The sequence below is a fragment of the Molossus molossus genome, unplaced genomic scaffold (assembly GCF_014108415.1).
Source record: "Molossus molossus isolate mMolMol1 unplaced genomic scaffold, mMolMol1.p scaffold_m16_p_7, whole genome shotgun sequence".
Classification (NCBI taxonomy): Eukaryota; Metazoa; Chordata; class Mammalia; order Chiroptera; family Molossidae; genus Molossus; species Molossus molossus.
Genome location: NW_023425401.1, coordinates 19,904,453 through 19,924,522, shown reverse-complemented (window position 1 = coordinate 19,924,522; position 20,070 = coordinate 19,904,453). Strand labels below are relative to the sequence as shown.

At 37.7% G+C, this 20,070-nt stretch overlaps 1 protein-coding gene across 1 annotated transcript in view; it reads left to right on the top strand.

The window, feature by feature from the left end:
* LOC118619781 (histone deacetylase 9-like) overlaps window positions 1–20,070 on the top strand; it is a 234,982-nt gene that overhangs the window by 150,708 nt on the left and 64,204 nt on the right. Inside the window, exon 8 of the mRNA XM_036246496.1 lies at window positions 17,807–17,940. Within this exon, the coding sequence (XP_036102389.1) occupies window positions 17,807–17,940 (134 nt within the window). The remainder of the gene's footprint in view (window positions 1–17,806; window positions 17,941–20,070) is intronic.

The window sequence follows — 20,070 nt, the reverse complement described above, 5'->3', positions numbered from 1 at the left end:
CAGGGCAGGGCGCAGTGAGAGGGCAGGTTGAAATGCCACCTTCTCTGCAAGTTCATGGAAGCCCAACCCTGGAATAACAGTGCATACTATTATTTTCATTTCAATGCCTGTCGGTCTTAATGCTAAAAAATAAAGCTGGGTCAATTTTGCTTATTTTTTTGGTAGGTTTAAATTTTCAACTACTATGAAGTTCTGAAAGATGTTAAAGGATCAACTCAAATGACAAAACTGAAAGATTTTGTAGTCAGATGTTTCTCCATCCTCAGTTGAGGGACTTATTTTAATTCAGAGTCTGGGCCTCACCCCAGAGATTTGGATTCCAACTTGGTTGTTAATGAGGTTTAGTAATCTGCAATAAGCACCCATATGATTCTGATTAGCCAGAGGTTAATTTTACTTTAAGAAATACTGGCTTAGTCCAACCTCTTTATTTGACCCATCGAGAAATACAAACCTAGAAATGGGAACTGGCTTTATCCAGCAGGTCATAGAACTTGAACTAGAATTTAGTTGACAGTATCCATGGTAATTGCCGATTTAAAGTTATCCAATGTTATTCAAATTGAGAATCAGTGGTGCCACACTGGGGTTATGTTACTGATGCTTCACAAGACGGATCAGATAATTCTTTTTTTTTTTAGAAACTAACATTCTTTAATAATTAAGAAATGTCTTGGGAGGATTTAAGCAGGCTGGTGAATAATATCTGGATAAGAGAGGTAATTTCTCTTCAATGAATTTGAGGTAGAAAGTTGTTATGAGTTACACTGTTCTTCTGATACATAATGGTTATGATAAAAGCCATATTCTTCTAATAATCACTTTGAATTTCTTTTGCCATATATTATTAATTAGGTCATTTTGAGCATCTAGTTGCTTATTTTTTCTGAAGCTATGTCACTTGTGACTGGGATAACAAAAATGCTGATGATCACCGCTTAATAAAATTTCCATTATTTTTTTTAGCTTTCGGTCTGTCCATTAATATCCAGATTCTGAAATTTTAACTATTTTTGGTAAATCTGAACTGACTCTAAGGGAGGAGCAATGGACTCAAGAGCTGCATATCCCAAGTGTATTTCAGCCTGACTTCTAGACAAGTGCATCTGTGATCATCTTTAGCTCAAAAATTGGTTGCCTAATCTCATTACCGACTCTTGTTAAAAGATGTCTGTGACCTCTCAGTTCTAATGATTCTAGAATTACCAGCCGATTATGCGCCTTCATTTATTCTGATACAGACCCAGCTGGACACAAAAGTGTGGCTACTCCTCTTTACCTTTGATCTACCCATCCTGAATCTGGCCTCTGCTTCCATCACTCTCTCAGCTTCAATTCCACAGTCTTGCCGTCTTTCAGATCCTATAAGTGCCTGGAAGTGTTTGACCTAAAATGCCACCACCCTCCCTGAAATACTGTCTGTGTCATGTTGAAGACTTTATAGTATTTTATATGATATAATGCGGAAATTTGGCCTCATTCACAAAGAAGATGTGCTCAAGATACAAGACATTGCATATAATCAAGGGCATTCGTCTTTTTTTATATTCAAGTGTTTGATGGTTATGTGAAGGAGTTCCTGTTTTAATCTACCTTTAATTCATTCCATTTTTTTTAATCCTCACCTGAGGTCATTTCTGCATTTATTTTAGATAGAGCAAGAGGGAGAGAGGGAGGAAGAGAGAGAGAGAAACCTCAATGTGAGAGGGATACATTGACTGGTTGCCAACCACACGACCCCAACCAGGGCCAGGGACGAACCACAACGGAGGTACGTGCCTTTAGCAGGACCGATCTAACCGCTGAGCCAAACTGGCCAGGGCTCGTTCCATTTTTTAATGCCAGATGGGAATACCATGTAATAGACCAAAACCACTTTGATGATAAATATTTAAAATCAAACCCTTTTTGTGTCTATATTGGCAAGTTGAGTTATGGAATCTGTAAAGATTGTATAGGGTCCTGGCCATGTTCTCACTTCAGATTTTCTGGCCACGGTGTTGGAGAAGGGGCTACTTTTTAAAGAACTACCCTATTGGGCTTATTAGATTGTCATGGGTTTTGCTAAATGTTATACTTTCCTTTGTAAATGTTCTTTAAGTATTTCAAATAAATGGTGATTTATTTTAGAAATCAGCAATAACAATGTGTAATAGAAGCCAAGTATTACAGAATTCTTAATTTTTAACAAATACATTCAGAGCCATTACATATTTATTTAACATACAATTGCTGTCTAATTTAATCTAAATTAAATGGTTACTTGCAACCTATAATTTAGAGGGATCCTGAACCTCCTTTTATGGCAGGGGAAAATAAGAAATCATCAGTTTGTCCCAGAGGGTAGATACCTATCTCTTAAAATCAGGTATTTTGTCTTGAAATTAAAACCCTATGCCATTTAGAAAATAAAATTCCAAGGAATGTTTTGGCAATGGAGCGTATGTCCTTATTTTCCTTAGAAAAGAGTAATTTGTTTTTCTTCCATTCAACACACCTTTAAAATGTAGCTGAAACTTATCAGCACTTTGGAGATACATTATCCTTTGCCCTGTGTACAGGCGTGTGTCCTGTGAGTAGCGTATACACTGAGATTCAGTAGCAGGTCGGGGTTTTTGTTATTGTTTGTTTTTAAAGGAAAGACCAAATAACTTTGGGTCTATGTGACAGGTAATTAGTTAGAAATATCAATTCTTTAAAAAGCAGTCAGTCATACCCTAGCCAGTTTGGCTTCGTGTCATGGGTTGAATTCCTAGACAAGGGCACATACCTGGGTTGCAGGTTCAATCCCTGGTCCCAGTCTGGGTCATGCAGGAGGCAACAAATTGATGTGTCTCTTACATCAATGTTTCTCGCTCTCTCTCTCTTTCTCCCCACCCCCCTCCCTTCTATTCTATCTAAAAATCAATGGAAAAAATATCCTTGGGTGAAAACTAGCAAAACAAAATAAAACAAAACAAAAGCTGTTAGTCATGAAGTAACCACAAGGACAAGTAGTACAAACTAGTGGGAAAACTTTTGAAAATGGTCACTACAAGTGTTGCCGTGACCATCATTATCTGAGCTTAACTGGGGAGTGCCAACCTGAATTAATGCCATACTCAAGTTGAAATGGAAACCAGTTCTAAAGGTTAGTTTGAAAAGGAACTAGAAGGGTTTGGGGTGGGGGGAGTGGTGGTGGAGGGTGGTGACATATTTTCATCCAGTTGACAATATCTGAAAAAGTAGTGATTTTTTTCCTTGGAAAATTAGTTTTTATGAATGTAAATTAAAGCGTGAGTAAGAAGAATGGGTTACATTCATTGATATTTGATGATTGCTATTCAGACACAATTGGTACTGTGACTATAACGGTGATGCATTAAACTAGTGCCTTAGCATTATTCGGATTTATACGCAGATGGGTGGATTCAAGGACAGGTCCTGGAGCCAACCACTCATTTTCTTATTGCAGTTTGCCACTGACTGTGTGGCTTGGGCAAGTTGGTTTGTTTATAACTCAGTCTCCCATTTTGAGAGTTGTGTGATGACTAAATGAAATAATGCATTTCAAACACATAGGATGGTGCCTGGTGATGTCTGCTCTCACTAACATTATTTTATAAGTGACATAAGGGTAGGGACTTTGTTATGCTCAAAACCATATCTTCATTGGCCATAATAGTCCCTGTCACAAAGTAGCTTCTCAACAAACATATTTTTAAAATTATGTTTATTGGGGTGACATTGGTTAATAAGACTGTTTGACTTTGGGTGGTGGGCATACAAGTGAATAAACAGATTATATATCATAGAAATGTACACTTGAAATCAACTAATATCTTTTGAATGGATCAACCACAATTATTTTATTGAGTCCTCTTGAAGATAAGGTGTTCTAGTTTTACTTGATGTAAAGCTAAATAAAACTCTTATACATTTTATAGAAACTGTGTAAGAAACAGTCTGTGAAAAGAAGGACTTGGCTTTTCTCTTTGGTCTTTATATTTCTTTGGACCTGAATTTCTCCCCAGACACTGGTCCTCGTCACTCTTTGGAAAAGATTTTCTACTTATAACAGCCACAGTGTCATTTAAAAAACATTCTTTAGAAAATGAAAATATTTATTCTATAGTAGGCATATTATAAGAGCATAACATTTTTAGTGTCTTGCTTTTCTTACTTTTTCCCCAAAACTTGCTATCCAATATCCCGATGGGCCCTGACTCGAACATGTTGAGTATTGTGGACTAAGAGCATGGACTCCAGGGTCGGAGGGCTTAAATCACACCTTTGCTGTTTTATCTTGGACAGTGTACTTAACCTTTCTGTGTTTGTTTTCTCCAAATAAGAATAATGGTAATACCTCATGTGAGTGTGTGTGTGTGTGTGTGTGTGTGTGCACGTTCATTAAATAAGGTATCAACAGTTTACACAGAGCCTGCCCTTCAGTATGTTCCACATAAACCTCAGTAGTTATCACACATCCAGCCAGGTCTCTGAAGTCAGCTTCAAGTCTCTCTGTTATGTATACATCAGTCATTTCATGAACATAGTCAAAATTTCCAGCACTGTACTAGGCGGTGGCTATAAAAAGGCAGGCAAGACGTGGTCCCTCTTTGCTAGTAGTTTGCAGCCTAGTGGGTAAACGCACAAATTAAGGACTAGAGAGAGAGAGAGAAGTAGGTGTGAAGGGGCAAGTCTACGCTGCACAGGGGGTTCAGGATGTTGCTGATGCTGAAGTTTGAGGATAAGTAGGAGTCAGCTGGATGTGAACAGGACATTGCATCTGCAGAAGCTCAGAATCGTGGGGACTATCTGATGGCAGTGTTCACCAAACTGTACTAATAGCTAAGTCTAAGTCAAGGAAGAGCGAGCGTGTGGGCAAGTCAGAAGATGGGGCTGGAGAGACAGACCATGCCTTGAAGACTTTTAATTGAACCCGGTGACATGTGAGAAGCCACTGACAAGTGGTTTTGTGGCCTGTGAGCTTGGAGATTTGGGTCGCATGCTTGCCCATCTCCAGGCCCACGGTCTTTTAATTTGTACAGTCTTTCAGCCACATAAGACCTCCTAGAATGGGCACAAGTACACTAGTTAGAACAGCCTTGCAGGTTCCAGCCCTGCATGGCCAGTGACCGTATATCTTTAATGGAGCCTTTGGTTTTTCAGAAGAGCTCACACTTCTGGAAATTTCTGCTTGAGAAAGTTCACCTAATCTACATGAACTCAAGTTCATCCAGGAGTGGATCTCTCATGTTCCTTTAGACAAAGAGACCCACAGAGTTTGGCTTCTGTCCAGGGTAACAGCACTGACTCTATTTGAAGAATCTCATCACAACCGAAAACTCATCACAACCTTATATCATTCCAACAGCCCACCTCCCCTAGATCCCACAGGCTATTGGGGGTACACTGTCCTATTCCTCAGCACAGTGGCACTGGCACCGCGGGGGGGGGGGGGGGGACTAGTGAGAACAGATTAACCCTTTGAGCACACAGCAGCATGCATTGGTTACATTACCTCATTCTAAATGAAAAAACATGCTTTATGTATGCAGAGTTTTGAAACTATTGCGCAGGGCTCTTCTTGATTTTTTTTTTTTTATCCTCACCCGAGGACATTTCTTTCCATTTTTTGTTCAGATAGAGTGGGAGGGAGAGAGAGAGAGAGAGAAGCATCGACGTGAAAGGGACACATCGAGTGGCCGCCACCCGCGCGACCAACCCGGGCCGGGGACAAACTGCAACCGAGGTACGTGCCCTTAGCGGGAACTGAACCCGGGTCTCTCTGGACCGCAGGCCGACACTCTAACCACTGAGCCAAACCAGCCAGGGCTCTTCTTGTTTATTTTAAACAGACACTATGTTCAGTGGTTAAGACCTCGGGCTCTAAATTCAGACAGCCAGAGTTGAGTCCTGACTTTCCTAATTTCTAGTTGTGCGACCTTGAGAAAGTTACTCAACTTCTCCTGTTTTCTCCTCTATAGAAAGTTGGATATTCCCTTTGGCTACCCCATGAAGTTGGCGTGAGGATTGAATGAAACGTCCATATAAGCCTAGGACCTGGCACAGGACAAATATCTTAGAGTGGCTAATTGTTGTCATTTCCATTGTTATTCCTTATATCTCAATTTTCCTCATAAAGTAGAATTATGATAGACCTGTAGCATATTCAGAAAAACGTGAAAACTTGTAACTTAAAACATCATCCGTTTACCATCTCTCGGTTCTGTAGGTCACAAGTCTCAGCAGGCTTAACTGCGCTCTCTGCTTTCGGGTCTGACAAAGCTGGTGTCAAGGTGTCAGCCAGGCCGATGCTTAATCTGCAGGCTCTGAGGAAGAATCTCCTGAGCCCCTCTGGGTTGCTGGGCAAATGCGGTACTTTGCCGCTTTGGGACGTGATCCTCTTTCCCGTGCTGGCTGGAAGCCAGCAGCCCCCCTTCGCACACGGTCCGTCCATTTTCACACCATCGGTGATACAAGTCCTCCTTACACTTCAGATCTCACTAGTTTCTTTTTATATCCCAGCTGAAGAACACTCCTTGCTTGTACAGTGCTTGTGTGGTTATATTGTCTCCCTTCCAACACTGCCCCAAATCTCTCTTTTGTTTTACTCAAAGTCCACTGAGAAATCCCTTTGCTATATCACAGGAAAATATAATATTCACAAGTTCCATCCACATTCAAAGGGGAGGGGATTATACAAGGGCAAGAGTCAGTTGGGGTCATTCTGAGAATTCTACCTACCATACTCTCCATTTTAAACGGAATCAAGTGAAAATCCATCTATTAAGCCTTATAAAAGCTTTGTAAAATTTGTTTTTTTTTTATAACAATGATCTTTCTCTATGTTAGTTATAGTCATCTATGTACATGTCCCTTATATTTTAGTTCATTGGAAGCAGGAACTATATCTTATCCATCCTTGTATATCCCAAGCTATTTTTAGCATATATGCCCACTAAATATTGGTTGAATGTGAGTAGAGCAAACTACTGTAATGGGATCATCATTACTTAGCATGATCTGTCCTGTTCTTATTCCATCCCACTTGGCCAATTATGTGTGAGCATCGATGAGAGAATAGATCCCATGTGTTTGACGCATATTGAAAACAGCAGTAAAAACTAGTGATTGGCAAATCAAATTGCAGTTGGGGTTTGGCAAAAACAATTTTGTTGAAGGCTGAAAGGAATGCTTCTGTAATATCCAAACGCATGTTCTAGGGATTGTTTTCTTCTCACTGGTTTTATATTTGTGTTTTTTTTTTTAATCCTCACCCCAGGACATTTTTCCATTTTTTGTTCAGGTAGAATGGGAGGGCGAGAGAGGAAGAGAGAGAGAGAGAGAGAGAGAGAGAGAGAGAGAGAGAGAGAAACATCGACGTGAAAGGGACACATTGAGTGGCTGCCACCCACATGACCAACCAGGGCCGGGGACAAACTGCAACCGAGGTACACACCCTTAGCAGGAACCGAACCCGGGTCTCTCTAGACTGCAGGCTGATGCTCTAACCGCTGAGCCAAACGGACCAGGGCTATTTGTGGGTTTTTTTTTTTAAAGGAAATTTAAATGAACATATTTCTACTTTGTTTACACTTAACACACCAGAACAATGATTTCCAAAAGCCATTTGGTGTCTAGGACCTCTTTCTTAAGTTTCTTTTGAACTGGAAATCATATCTGGAAACATGGGCAATACTAATATCAGTGAGCTGGCTGATGGATGGAAAAGGCACTCATTGAGAGCTTTGGGTTCTCACTTCAGTCTGTTGTTAACTGTTTGCCTTGATAATTCACATTGTCAGTCTTAGTTTCCTCATTCTTAAAAGGAAAGTTTGGAGTATGTAAATTGAAATGTATTTCTAGATTTAAAATTTGATTATTAAAATCTTTTATTAAAAAATATTAAAAGTGCCCTTGCTGGTGTAAATCAGTTGGTTGAGCATCATCACATGCGCAGAGAGGTTGCTGGTTCGATTCCTGGTCAGGGCACATGCCCAGGTTGCAATCTCAATCCCCAGTAGGGGGCATGCAGGAGGCAGCTGATAGATGTTGCACTCTCACATTAATGTTTTTTCTCTTTCTCTCCCTCTAAAAATCAATAAACTTCTTTAAAATATAACGATAAAATGAAAAATAAAAAGCATAAAAACTAAGTACCTTGTTCTGTACCAAGTTCAGTTCAATGTACTGTGATTATCTTTTTGTTTGTTTTTGTTGTTTTGTTTCTTAATCCTCACCCAAGGACATTTTTCCATTTTTTTGTTCAGATAGACTGGGAGGGAGAGAGAGGAACAGAGAGAGAGAAAAACATCGACGTGAAAGGGACACATCAAGTGGCTGCCTCTCGCACGAGCCGGGGACAAACCGCAACCGAGGTACATGCCCTTAGCGGGAACCGAACCCGGGTCTCTCTGGACCGCAGGCTGATGCTCTAACCGCTGAGCCAATCCAGCCAGGGCTATCTTTTTGTTTTTTGAGGGGGTTTTTATGATTAGATAATCATTTCAAATCTATGAGGTAGGTTAAATAATCCTTAGTTATATTTCCAGATGAGAAAACTGAGGTTCACATATCTGTTTTAAGTATCAGGTTTATATATAAATCTGGGGCACATAGTAGGTATTTAATAGTTGATGTGTACATGGAGGAATGGATGGTCGAAACACCAGTCAACCTTTCTTGCCATTCCACCCTCGGAAATTCCTAAGGATAAATGTTTTTTTAATTTCATTTTTTAGAAATAACGATGTTAGAATATTTTGTTGTCTTACACTTTGTTCAGGATACAAACCTACTATTCATTTGTTTTCAAAAGGTGCTGAGAATGTAAATTTACCTCCTGGAGTATTAAGTGACTACAACAGTAAAAGGATTTTTACTATGGTTGAAAGTGCCTTCTTTGAAACATATGCAGTATTTATAGGGCTGCTTGGAATAAGCCAACTGAAAGATTTAATGATAATAATCTCCATATTTCTTCTAAAATTGATTTCCGGCTTCGATGAACTTGGAAAGAGTCCTGGGACATCAAATAAATAAAGAACATAACATGAAATGAATCTTCAGAATATGTTCATAAATTTACATTTTAAACATGACCAGAAAATATATATCTCTGCCCATTATTAAGGTGATACTTTAATGAAAAATTTTCATTTGCATGAAATAAACCTTTTTGGCTACAGATGAAAGGATTTTATGGTAGCGACAATGGTTTTGTGAGTTAAATGATCCCAACATCATCAGGAATGAATCACTAGTGCCTACCATATGAATTACAGCACCATGAGTCTTAAAAAGGTATTTCTGTAGAAAGCATTCTTCCCATCTGCAACAATCAGATTCTGCTTTGAAGTCCTGCGAGAGAGCCTCGCAGTCCATGAGACAGCCACATGCTACCCGAACCCGCTCCCCGCTGGAGTCTGCCTGCGTCTTCCTAAAGAGCAACATGGTGACTTTTTGACAAAGGGGTTTAGAGAGGAAAACGGCTCCAGTTTTTGTAGTTACACTTCGCAGTGTGTGCATTTTTCAGTGACCTTTTCTGGACATAACTATAGAGAATAGCCCCGTAGATGTATAAGGTAAACTTTTAAATTAAAATGAGACAGAAATGCGTGACTCCTTTGATCCTACTGTATTAAATCTGCAGTGAAGTCTTCACAGACATTTCAGGCCCAAAGGAAACTAAGCTGTTAAAAATGCATGTTGTTATTGAGGCTTTTTTGCCCTATCAGAAAGTTTCAAAGATGATATAAATCAATAACTTTAGGCATCAATATTTCAAAAGAGAATGTTACTACTGCTGACTGGCACTCCACTACCCTGCTGAATGGCAGTGTGGGGGTGGGGACTTGCTGCAAACATTTTTGCTTTTTTTTTTTACTTGAAGCTTTTCCTCAACAGACACAGAAAATACGAGTGGGAAAACACCAGTGGAAAATAGAACACTGACTAAGCAAAGTTAGGATATTTATAAGCAGAAATAAAGTGGCTTGTCTAATCACTCATTTTGTGTCCCTCTGTATTAACCAAATGAATCATGACCCAGGTCCCTTTCTTTGGGAGATAGCCGCTGATTCTAACATCTGATCGATTACAGAAGGGCAGGACAACAATGGGACTTCACTGTAGGCTGGAGAGAAGTCTCTCTTCAACCTACAGCAGAGTTCTCTCCGTGTGGCCTCCAGAGTTCCAGTACACTGTTAGCAGTTTCAAATAGAAACAGACTTTTTCGGAGCATCTCTCCTTTCTCTGAGCTTCTATAAGAAGCTCAGTTATCAGTGGATAACTGATAACTGAAGTTCAGTTTTCCACACCAGGCACTGCTGAACACATAGGTTTTTAAAGAATGAAATGCAGGGTACAGGGGGGAATAAATGGTGATGGAAGGAAACTTGACTTGGGGTGGTGGGCACACAATGCAATATACAGTTGATGTATTCTAGAATTGTACACCTAATACCTATATAATTTTGTTCATTATACCAATAAATTCCTTTTTTTTTTAAGCAGTCAGAGTAAGAGCCCAGTGTAATGTAAGAAAATAAGGTAATAATAAGTACCGTTTTTGAGTGCTTAGAAAAAGAAAAAAAGGAATGAAGTTTATAAAGTTTTGACTGTACTTTGTCCCATTTTGCTTTGCTCTTTATATTCTATCTCATACTCTGGTTTTTTAAAAAGGAGTTAGTAATCATACAAAGAGCAGGCCTCTTTCCATTCTGAAATAATACATAATGACAGTAGAATCAGGTAAATGCTAGTATTTAGTGGCCCCTTCAACCACACAAGAAAATATTTGCAATCTTATACAATATATATAACAAAAGCTAGTAACAACTTAAATACCTAAAAATAAAGACCTGGTTGGTATATTAATACATTTAAAATGATACTGTAGGGGGCATGAAAAATATTTCACACTATATTGATAGTTGTAATGAAAGTTTTAAAAAAATTACAATATGAGCCTGTTTTATTTCTAAAGTACATAAAAATAAGCATAAAATACCACAAAAGTGGAATTGGCTACTTCCAGTTGGTAGAACTACAGATTGATGTGTGTGTGTGTGTGTGTGTGTGTGTGTATTTACTGTTTTTACTTCTTATTTATTAAGTAATAGACATATAGTATATAACAATATATTATATATTATGCAATTTTTATATTATTTTTCAATTTTTCTACAATGAACATGTGCTGTTTTTGGTTTTTAGAATAGTTTTTATTTATTTAATTTTTTAATGTTTTTATTGATTTTTTTAGAGAGAGAGGAAGGGAGAGAGAGAGAAAAACATCAATGTAAGAAACATCGATCAGCTGGCTCCTGCACGCCCCCTACTGGGGAGCGAGCCAGCAGCCTGGGCATGCGCTCTGACTGGGAATCCAACCTGGACCTCTCAGTCCATGGGATGAGGTTCAGTCTACTGAGCCACACCCGCCCAGCTAAGGTAGTTGTTTTTAAATGGAAATTAAGATAAAGCTAATTAGAGTTTTCTTCTTTCACTGCCACTCTTCTCTGGGAACAGTTTGGGAAACATTACAGAGAAGCGTCTGAGGCGTGCTGTTTTGAAGAATGAGCCCTTCTGTGTCTTAGTTATTAAATACCTATCCAAAGTTACTCTTTGAGCCTTCTTAGACCAACCTTTCATTTCAAACAATTTTTCTGAACTGGTAAAATTGCTGACACAGTATGACTTCGTAGGCAGAAATAAGCCCTCGTAGACCATCAAGAATTTAAGTGGAAACTGTTGAACTACTACCATATTTACAACTTATTTCATATTCTTTTTAGAAGCAAAAATATTACATTTGCTTCTAGTAAATCAGTGGAGCTGAACAGAGGATTTTTAACTGAAAGTGAGTGCCCTTCCAATTCCCTTTCTCAGTGGTAGTCACCAGTGCTACTGCGTTTGGTCCTCAAAATAAATGGTTCCTTACAATCTAGCTTCCTTCTCATTCTCTTCACTTAATGTTGATTGCATTAAATTAGATTGAGTTAGTGCTTTCCCCACCAACCAGGTTACAGAGAGGATTCTTTAGCATGGTAGCAACAGTGGTTGTTACGGCAGTACTTCGACAATGCCTCCTTCTAAACTTCCTTAAAAGAGTTTAAGTTACCAAATCTCACTTCTTACAGAATTCTGTCATAGTCAATGCAGATGGTAGGGATGAGCCCTGAGGCTGAGTTCAATGAATATATACCGATTCCAGTCACTAACCTGACCCTGCTCCTCCTGTTACCCTGGGCTCTGTACCTCCTCCCAAAAGAAATCCAGAAACAAAAGGCATACCTGGGCTCGAGAATCCAGTTCCATCCCCTTTCTGGTGATTACTTGAGCCCAGGATGTATCATTTCAAGGACACGTTTTCTCCTCTGCTCTCTTCTTTTCAGTCCTCACTCTAGGGGTACTCCCACCCTCTGGAGGAAAACATTGCTAGACATGGCCTCTGCTCCAGTTTTTCAACTTGCAGGTTAAGTTTGTTGTGACAAGTAGGATGAGCTTTGGTGCCTTTTGTGAAGCTAGAAGTAAAAACTGTTAAATGAAATGTGCAATTATGCCTACTAAAAATGTTACATGGCCGCTAATCAAATAAACATACGCACATACACACACACTCTGTTGAAATGTGTAGCCACACTTGGCTTTTCTAATCATATCTATACACATACATGTACATACTACAGTAATAGACACAGTAGAAATTCAGGTTACTAAAAATTATTCTTGACTTCACTTTGATTGGAAGAGAGGACACAGATCTTATAGAAATGTCATGTCTTTACTTTACTCGAATGCTCTGTGCGTGCAGAACTCAGAGTTCAGCTGCCTCAGTCTGTGGCTCCAGAGATCACATGGGTAACATGTGAATGGAAATAAACCCTGCAGGTAAAAGAAAGAGGAATTTGGATAGAGATCAAAGATTAGCTTCATTCTGTTCTTTCCTTCCACTTTTTACTATCCCATCTAAATTTGGTATTTTATGGGACGTTCTCTAATCCCAGAGGAAAGAGTGAACTTAAATCAGATTTGAGGCTTTCTCTCTCCATTTTTTCTTTAAATCCATGTGATTTGATCTGCTCAGTAGTGACTTTAGATCATTTAATTCTCAGTTGCTAGGACCCTTCAGTAAGAAAGATATGGTGTGCTGGCTTGATTCATTATTATATCTTTTTAAATTATTACTTTGCCTGGTTTAGGTTATAGGAAATGTTGCCCAGAATATTTATCAATATGATTAGCATAAATATTGCAAGTATTGTTTGCTTTTTTATATTCTAGAATGGAACTAACTAATTACTGTATGCTATTAACCTTGACTTAAGCCAAAAACATTTCTAAGCTTTAGGGATCAGAACTTTGCATTACACCTTTTCCAAAGCTTACTATTCTTTTTATGGTAATCAGATAAGAAGGTGGCATTTAGTGTGGTCAGCATCCTTCTTAAGTGGCCCGTGGAAAAGATTCTTATTGGTATCAAAATGAGCTTCACAGGAAGTGAGAAATATTGCAATACTTGAATGCTGTTTGTACCTCATTTTACATTACTTTTAGAATAATTTTTGCCAACTATTTAGAAACATAGGGTAATTATAAAGTGACACTGAAGTGTTTCAAGGTCGTGGGGAAATGAACTCATCTCATCCCTGGCTAGCCTCAAGGGCCAGACTAGAACTGAAATTCTGGACATTTCTCGTTTATTGGATGGATATCTCTATATATGAGGATTAAGGCAATATTACTTAATTGTCCCAAAATAGAAGCAACTTAGTTTGATTGGGAAGGGAGGGTATCTCACTCTTTGACAATTTTAGACTCTCATTTAATCTTTCTAACACTATTCTGAGAATTTTCAATACAAGAGAGGAACAGAGATTGGGCTTGAAAACAACCCAGGTACACTTGCAGGATGCAGACTATACACTTCCATATGTAAGGTTATTCTTTTAATTTTTCATGGATATAGAAATATTGTAAATATTATAAGTATTATATAAAAAGAAAAAGTAAGATAATTTTTGTAGTTTAGAATGGACAATGTAACAAGTTAAAAAATTGAATTAATGTAAACGTTGAAAAAAAATGAGTGACAGAACTATATAGACAAAAAAAGATCATTGGTTTGCAGGGGTTGGTAGGGTGGACAGGAGGGATGAATATGTGCAGCACAGGGGATTTTTAGGGCAGTGAAACTATTCTGTATAAATACAGCAATGAATACATGACATTATGCAATTGTCAAAATCTACAGAACCATACAACACAAAGAGTGAATCCTAACCGTAGACTTTTGTTAACAATAGTGTATCACTATTGGCTTGCCTGTTTTAAGAAATGTACCACACTAATGCAAGATGTTAATAGGGGAAATGACATTCAGGGACTGGGATCGTGTATGGGAACGCTCTGTACTTTCTGCTTACTTTTTCTGTAAACCCAAATCTGCTCTAAAAAAATAGAACCTAGTAATGATTTAAAATATAATTGATTTCAAAATTACATGTTTATTCTCTGCAAGTCCTTAAAGCATATTAAAAATAAAATAGCATATTGAACACATGGTTTTACTTATTTTCATTTTTTTGCAATTGCCCCCGAAATTGGGTAGGCTAGATGAAATGTTAACCTTTTAAATGTTGGATGAGAGACATTTACATTTGACAATATGAAAGACTACATATCCTGAAATACTCCTACATAAAAATATCAAAACTACTCTTTTGAATTTATGGATGACTTCAAAAGATGAAGTGAGGTGAGCAAATACTCACCATGTTGGCTAGAGCCTGAACAGTAGAGACTGCTGCATTCTGGGAAGGAGTCACAGCCTTGGCCTAGGAAGGGAGGGGTATTACATGGAGTCCAGGATAAAGAAGGAAGCCAGAGGGCCAGATCTACAGAAATGGGTGAATAGGAAAAAAGGAAACACTGCGGAATAAAGTAACAAGTCTATCTGAACTAGGGCTACCAATAGAATTTAAAAGGAAATAAAAAAAAGAATGGGGAACAACCTGAATTTCTTTTTCATAAGAATTTATAATCAAGATTTGAGGCTCACATTTGCAATGTAAAAACAGCCTCTCCATCTAACGATTTAGAATCGATCCTATCTGGGAGTGTCCCAGCCACCCAGCAGGAGCAAACAAAACCTCACTCATCCTAGGTTTCAAAGGTCAGTGTCACATTCAACTCAGGTTTCAGATACTTTTCACATATTAAGTTCCAACGGATAATTTTTCAATAAATACAGGAAAATTAAGACATCATGATGATTAATCAGGAGAAACAACAAATACTAAAACTAAACCATAAGGACTTCAAATAGCAGATAGAGAATATAAAATAATGATGTCTAAAGAAATAAAAACATAAGCAAAGAGTAAAAAACTCTGAAAATGACAAGAAAGATATAAAATATAACCAAATAGAACATCTAGGATTGAACAATATAAACACTGAAATTAAAGTATCAATAAAAGTGTTAGATGGCAGATTAGACACATATGGTAAGACTATCTGGATGATAGATCTGAATAAAAAATACACATAATGCAGGACAGATAGATACATAGAAAATATGGAAGAAAACTTAAGAGACAATGAGGATAGAATGACCAAATAACCAAGTATGTCCAATTAGAGTTCCCAAATAAGATAATTAAAACTTTATTTCAATAAATTTAAACACACAAAACAAAAAACAAAAACAAATTTCTAGAAAATATAACTTAGGAAGATATTGAAAGCATGAGTAGTCCTAAAATTCCTAAAGAAATTGTATCAATACTTAAAAATCTTTCTCAAAGAGAATACATGACTCAAATGATTTTACAGAAGATTTCCACACAACATTCTAGGGTCTGATACTGGAAAAAAGAGGCTCTCAACCACATCAAAAGTCAATATGATCAATATAAGAATGGAAAAAAATAGATCAACCCTACTTATGAACATAGATGAAAAAAAACTAAACAAAGCATTAGTGAAACAAAGCAAGCTGTGTATAAAAAAGGTAATACATCACAACCAAACATTTTAACCTGTAAATTCAACATGGATTAAATATTAGAAATAGTAATGTAACTCACAACACTAAAAAATTATAGGAGAAAACTCATCTTTTGGGGTAGAGAAATCATTTAAAGTCAACATTTATTTATAATAAAATCTAATTTAAAATAGAATTAAAAAGGTCCCTCCTTATACTGAAGGAGAACACAGTAATATACCATTACTCACCTACCCATTTAGCAAAGCACACCAAATTTTGTGAAGGATATGTCTAAACTGGTATTATTATATATACTGCCTAACAGAGAGAAGATTGGTTGTTGCCTCTTGGAAATAATGTATCAGATTTTAAGCTACAACAGTTTGACTCCACTATTGCACATGGGCACAGAAGACTTGTATAAGAATGTGTGTGGAGGCATTCTCTGTATAACAAAACACTGGGGGTTTTGGTTTGTTTTGTTTTTTTCCTCACCTGAGGACATTTTTTCATTTTTTGATCAGATAGAGCGGGCGAGAGAAAAAGAGAGAGAGAAAGATCGACGTGAAAGGTACACATCAAGTGGCTGCCACCCACATGACCCAACCAGGGCCGGGGACAAACTGCAACTGAGGTACATGCCCTTAGCAGGAACCGAACCCGGGTCTCTCAGGACTGCAAGCTGATGCTCTAACCGCTGAGCCAAACCGGCCAGGGCTGTTTTTTGTTTTTTTTTCTTTATTGATTTTAGAGAGAGAGAGGAAAGGGGAAGGAGAAAGAGAGAGAGAAACATTGATTAGAGAAAACATTGATTGGCTGCCTCCTGCATGCCCCTCACTGGGGATCTGGCCCACAACCTGGGCATGTGCCCTGACTGGGAATCGAACCGGCAACCTCTTGGTGCATGGGCCGATGCTCAACCACTGAACTACACTGGCTAGGCAAAACACTGGTTTTTTTAATAACAGAAAACTCAAATATCTGTCACCAGGAGAATGGGTAAATAAATTCTTATATGCTCATAAAATGGCCTACAAGGTAGCAAAGAATTATATATGTATGTATCAACACAGATGAGCTAACCACATGTCTGCAAAGAGCAAGTTGCAAAAGTATAAAACCATTTTTATAAAGTTCAAAAACAAGCAAATTAAACAAAGGAAATAAAAGAAATTATAAACACAAACTCAAGGTCCCTATTTCCCATCGAGAGGAGGAGGGATGTTATTAGAGAGGCACACAATGTTATTGCTAACAATGTTTTCCTGAAATTGGAAGGTGAGTAAACAGATGTTTGTCATATTATTATACTTTATAACATATATAGATGCTAATTTGGGGCACTTATTGACTATTTAATAATAAAAGAATGTCTATAAAAATCTAATGTGATAGTAAAGTAATCTGAGGTGATTCATAGAAAACTTCCTTTATAATAAAAATAAAGGCAAATGATGAAGACAGGAAACACATGTCAAGCAAATGGCATTATTTACCTTATTAACATTGGCTATATACTAATATTTTCATCCAGGTACATATAGAATGTGTTTTGAATGTACTGTGCATGGTGAGAGCCAGACTGACTGGTGAAAATCTTGGTTTGATCCTTCTTAGCTGTTAGGATCTTGAGTTTTGTTTCTCTCATTCATAAATAGAGATACTAATAGGACCTAATTTATCAAGGTATTGTGAGTATTAAATGAGTCAGCACGTGGAAAGTGCTGAGAAAGGACATGCACAGAGTAAATGCTCAATTAATATTAGATTCTGGTGGACATTCACTTTTGATTTAATACTTTGAAATGTTTTGTTTGTATTATGTAGGCTTTGGTCATTTGACGAAGCAGTTGATGGCACTGGCTGATGGACACGTGGTGTTGGCTCTGGAAGGAGGACATGACCTCACAGCCATCTGCGATGCATCGGAGGCCTGTGTAAATGCCCTTCTCGGAAATGAGGTAAACATTTTTTTTTTTTAAACTAAAAGAACAAAAGAGCAGGGGTGAAGGACGAGAAATATATGCATGCATATGTTTCAGTGTTTTAAAAACAAACAAACCCGTGTACTCTGAAAGCACAATGTTGCCCTTACAATTCTAAGAAAGATGGTAAGCCTTAGGTAAGAGAAGATTACATGTTCTCATGTGGTACGCAGTAACTTTGCCCAGTTATAGAGTCCACACTGCATCCCTGTCAATCAAGTTATTGGAAGAACTCAACAAATAAGAGAACCCTTGGGAAGAGAAATGCTTTGTATACTGACCCAAATTATGTACACTGAAACATTGAAAAAGAACTCAAAGGAAATTTCTCTTGACATTTTGGTATAATTGTGCTACTTCATGGGGTGGGGGGAGCTTTTTAAGAATTTTTTAAGCTTTATTTAGTTATTAAGGTATAACTGACTGTATTTAAAGTGTACAATGTTATAATTTCATATGCATATACATTGTGAAATGATTTCCACTGTTGAGTCAATTGAACACATTCATTACTTCATGTAGTTATATTTTGGGTTTTTTGTTGTTGTTGGGTTTTTTTTTTTGGTGAAAACACAAGTTCTACTCTCTTAGTAAATTTCAATTTTACAATACAGCGTTATCAACTATAGTCACCACGTTAAACATTAGATCCTCAAACCTTATTCACCTTATAACTAGATATTTAAAACCTTTTGTCAACATCTCCCTACTTCACCTACCATCACCACCACACCCCTTCCCCCTTCCCCTGCCCCCACCCGGACCCAAGTGACCACGATTCCACTCTGTTTCAGAGTTTAACTACTGTTTTGTTGTTGTTTGTTTCACTAAGTGACAGCATGCAGTACCCTTTCTTTCTCTGGCTTATTCCACAGCATAATGCCCTCTAGGATGGTGCAAATCACAAGATTTCATCCATGTTGTTGCAAATGATGAGATTTTCTTCTTTTTTAAGGCTGAATAATATTCATATATTATATGTTGATATATAGATATATGACATTATCCTTATCCATTCATCTGTCAATGGACACTTACGTTGTTTCCGTCCTTTGACTATGTGAATGATGCTGCAGTAAACATGGAGTACAGAGAGGTCTCCAGGATGGTGATTTTGATTCCTTTGGATATTACCCAGAAGTGGGATTTCTGGGTCCTATGGCACTTCTATTTTTAATTTTTTGAAGAACCTTCTTCTGCTTTCCATAATGGCTGTACCAGTTTACCTTCCCTCCAACAGGTGTACTTTTTATCAGTACACCTCCAACAGTACACAAGTGTTCCCTTTTTTCACATTCTCATCAGCCTTTGTCTCTTTTCTTTGGACAATGCACATCCCAACAATATGTAAGAGAATATCTGATTGTGGTTTTGATTTACATTTCCCTGATGATAAGTGATGTTGAGCATCTTTTCATGTACTGTTGGCCATTTGTATGTCTTCTTTGGAAAAATATCAATTTGGATTTGGGATCCAGGTTCTTTTCCCATTTTAACTGGTTTATTTATTTATTAGGCTATTGAGTTGTATGAGTTCTTGATATATTTTAGATATTAACTCCCTAACTGGATACATAGTTTGCAAATATTTTCTCCCATTTCATAGTTGCCTTTTCATTTTGTTGAGAATTATCTTTGCTGTGTAGAAGCTTTTTAGTTTGATGTGGTCTCACGTATTTTTGCTTTTGTTGCCTTGTTTTTGGTATCACGTCCAAAATACCATTGCCAAGGTCAATGTCAAGAAGCTAACACCGAAGAATGTTTTCTTGTAACAGTCTTAGGTTTTCAAGTCTTTTATTTACATCTTTAATCAATTTTGAATTTATTTATTTATTTATTTATTTATTTATTTTATTTTTTTATCCTCACCCAAGGACATTTTTGCATTTATCTTCAGATAGAACGAGAGGGAGGGAGGAAGAGAGAGAGAGAAACACTGATGTAAGAGAGACACATCAACTGGTTGCCACCCATGTGACCCCAACCAGGGCAGGGACAAACTGCAACCAAGGTACAAGCCCTTAGGGGGAACGGAACCCGGGACTCTCCGGTCCACAGGCCGACACTCTAACTGCTGAGCCATACTGGCCAGGGCTGAATTTATTT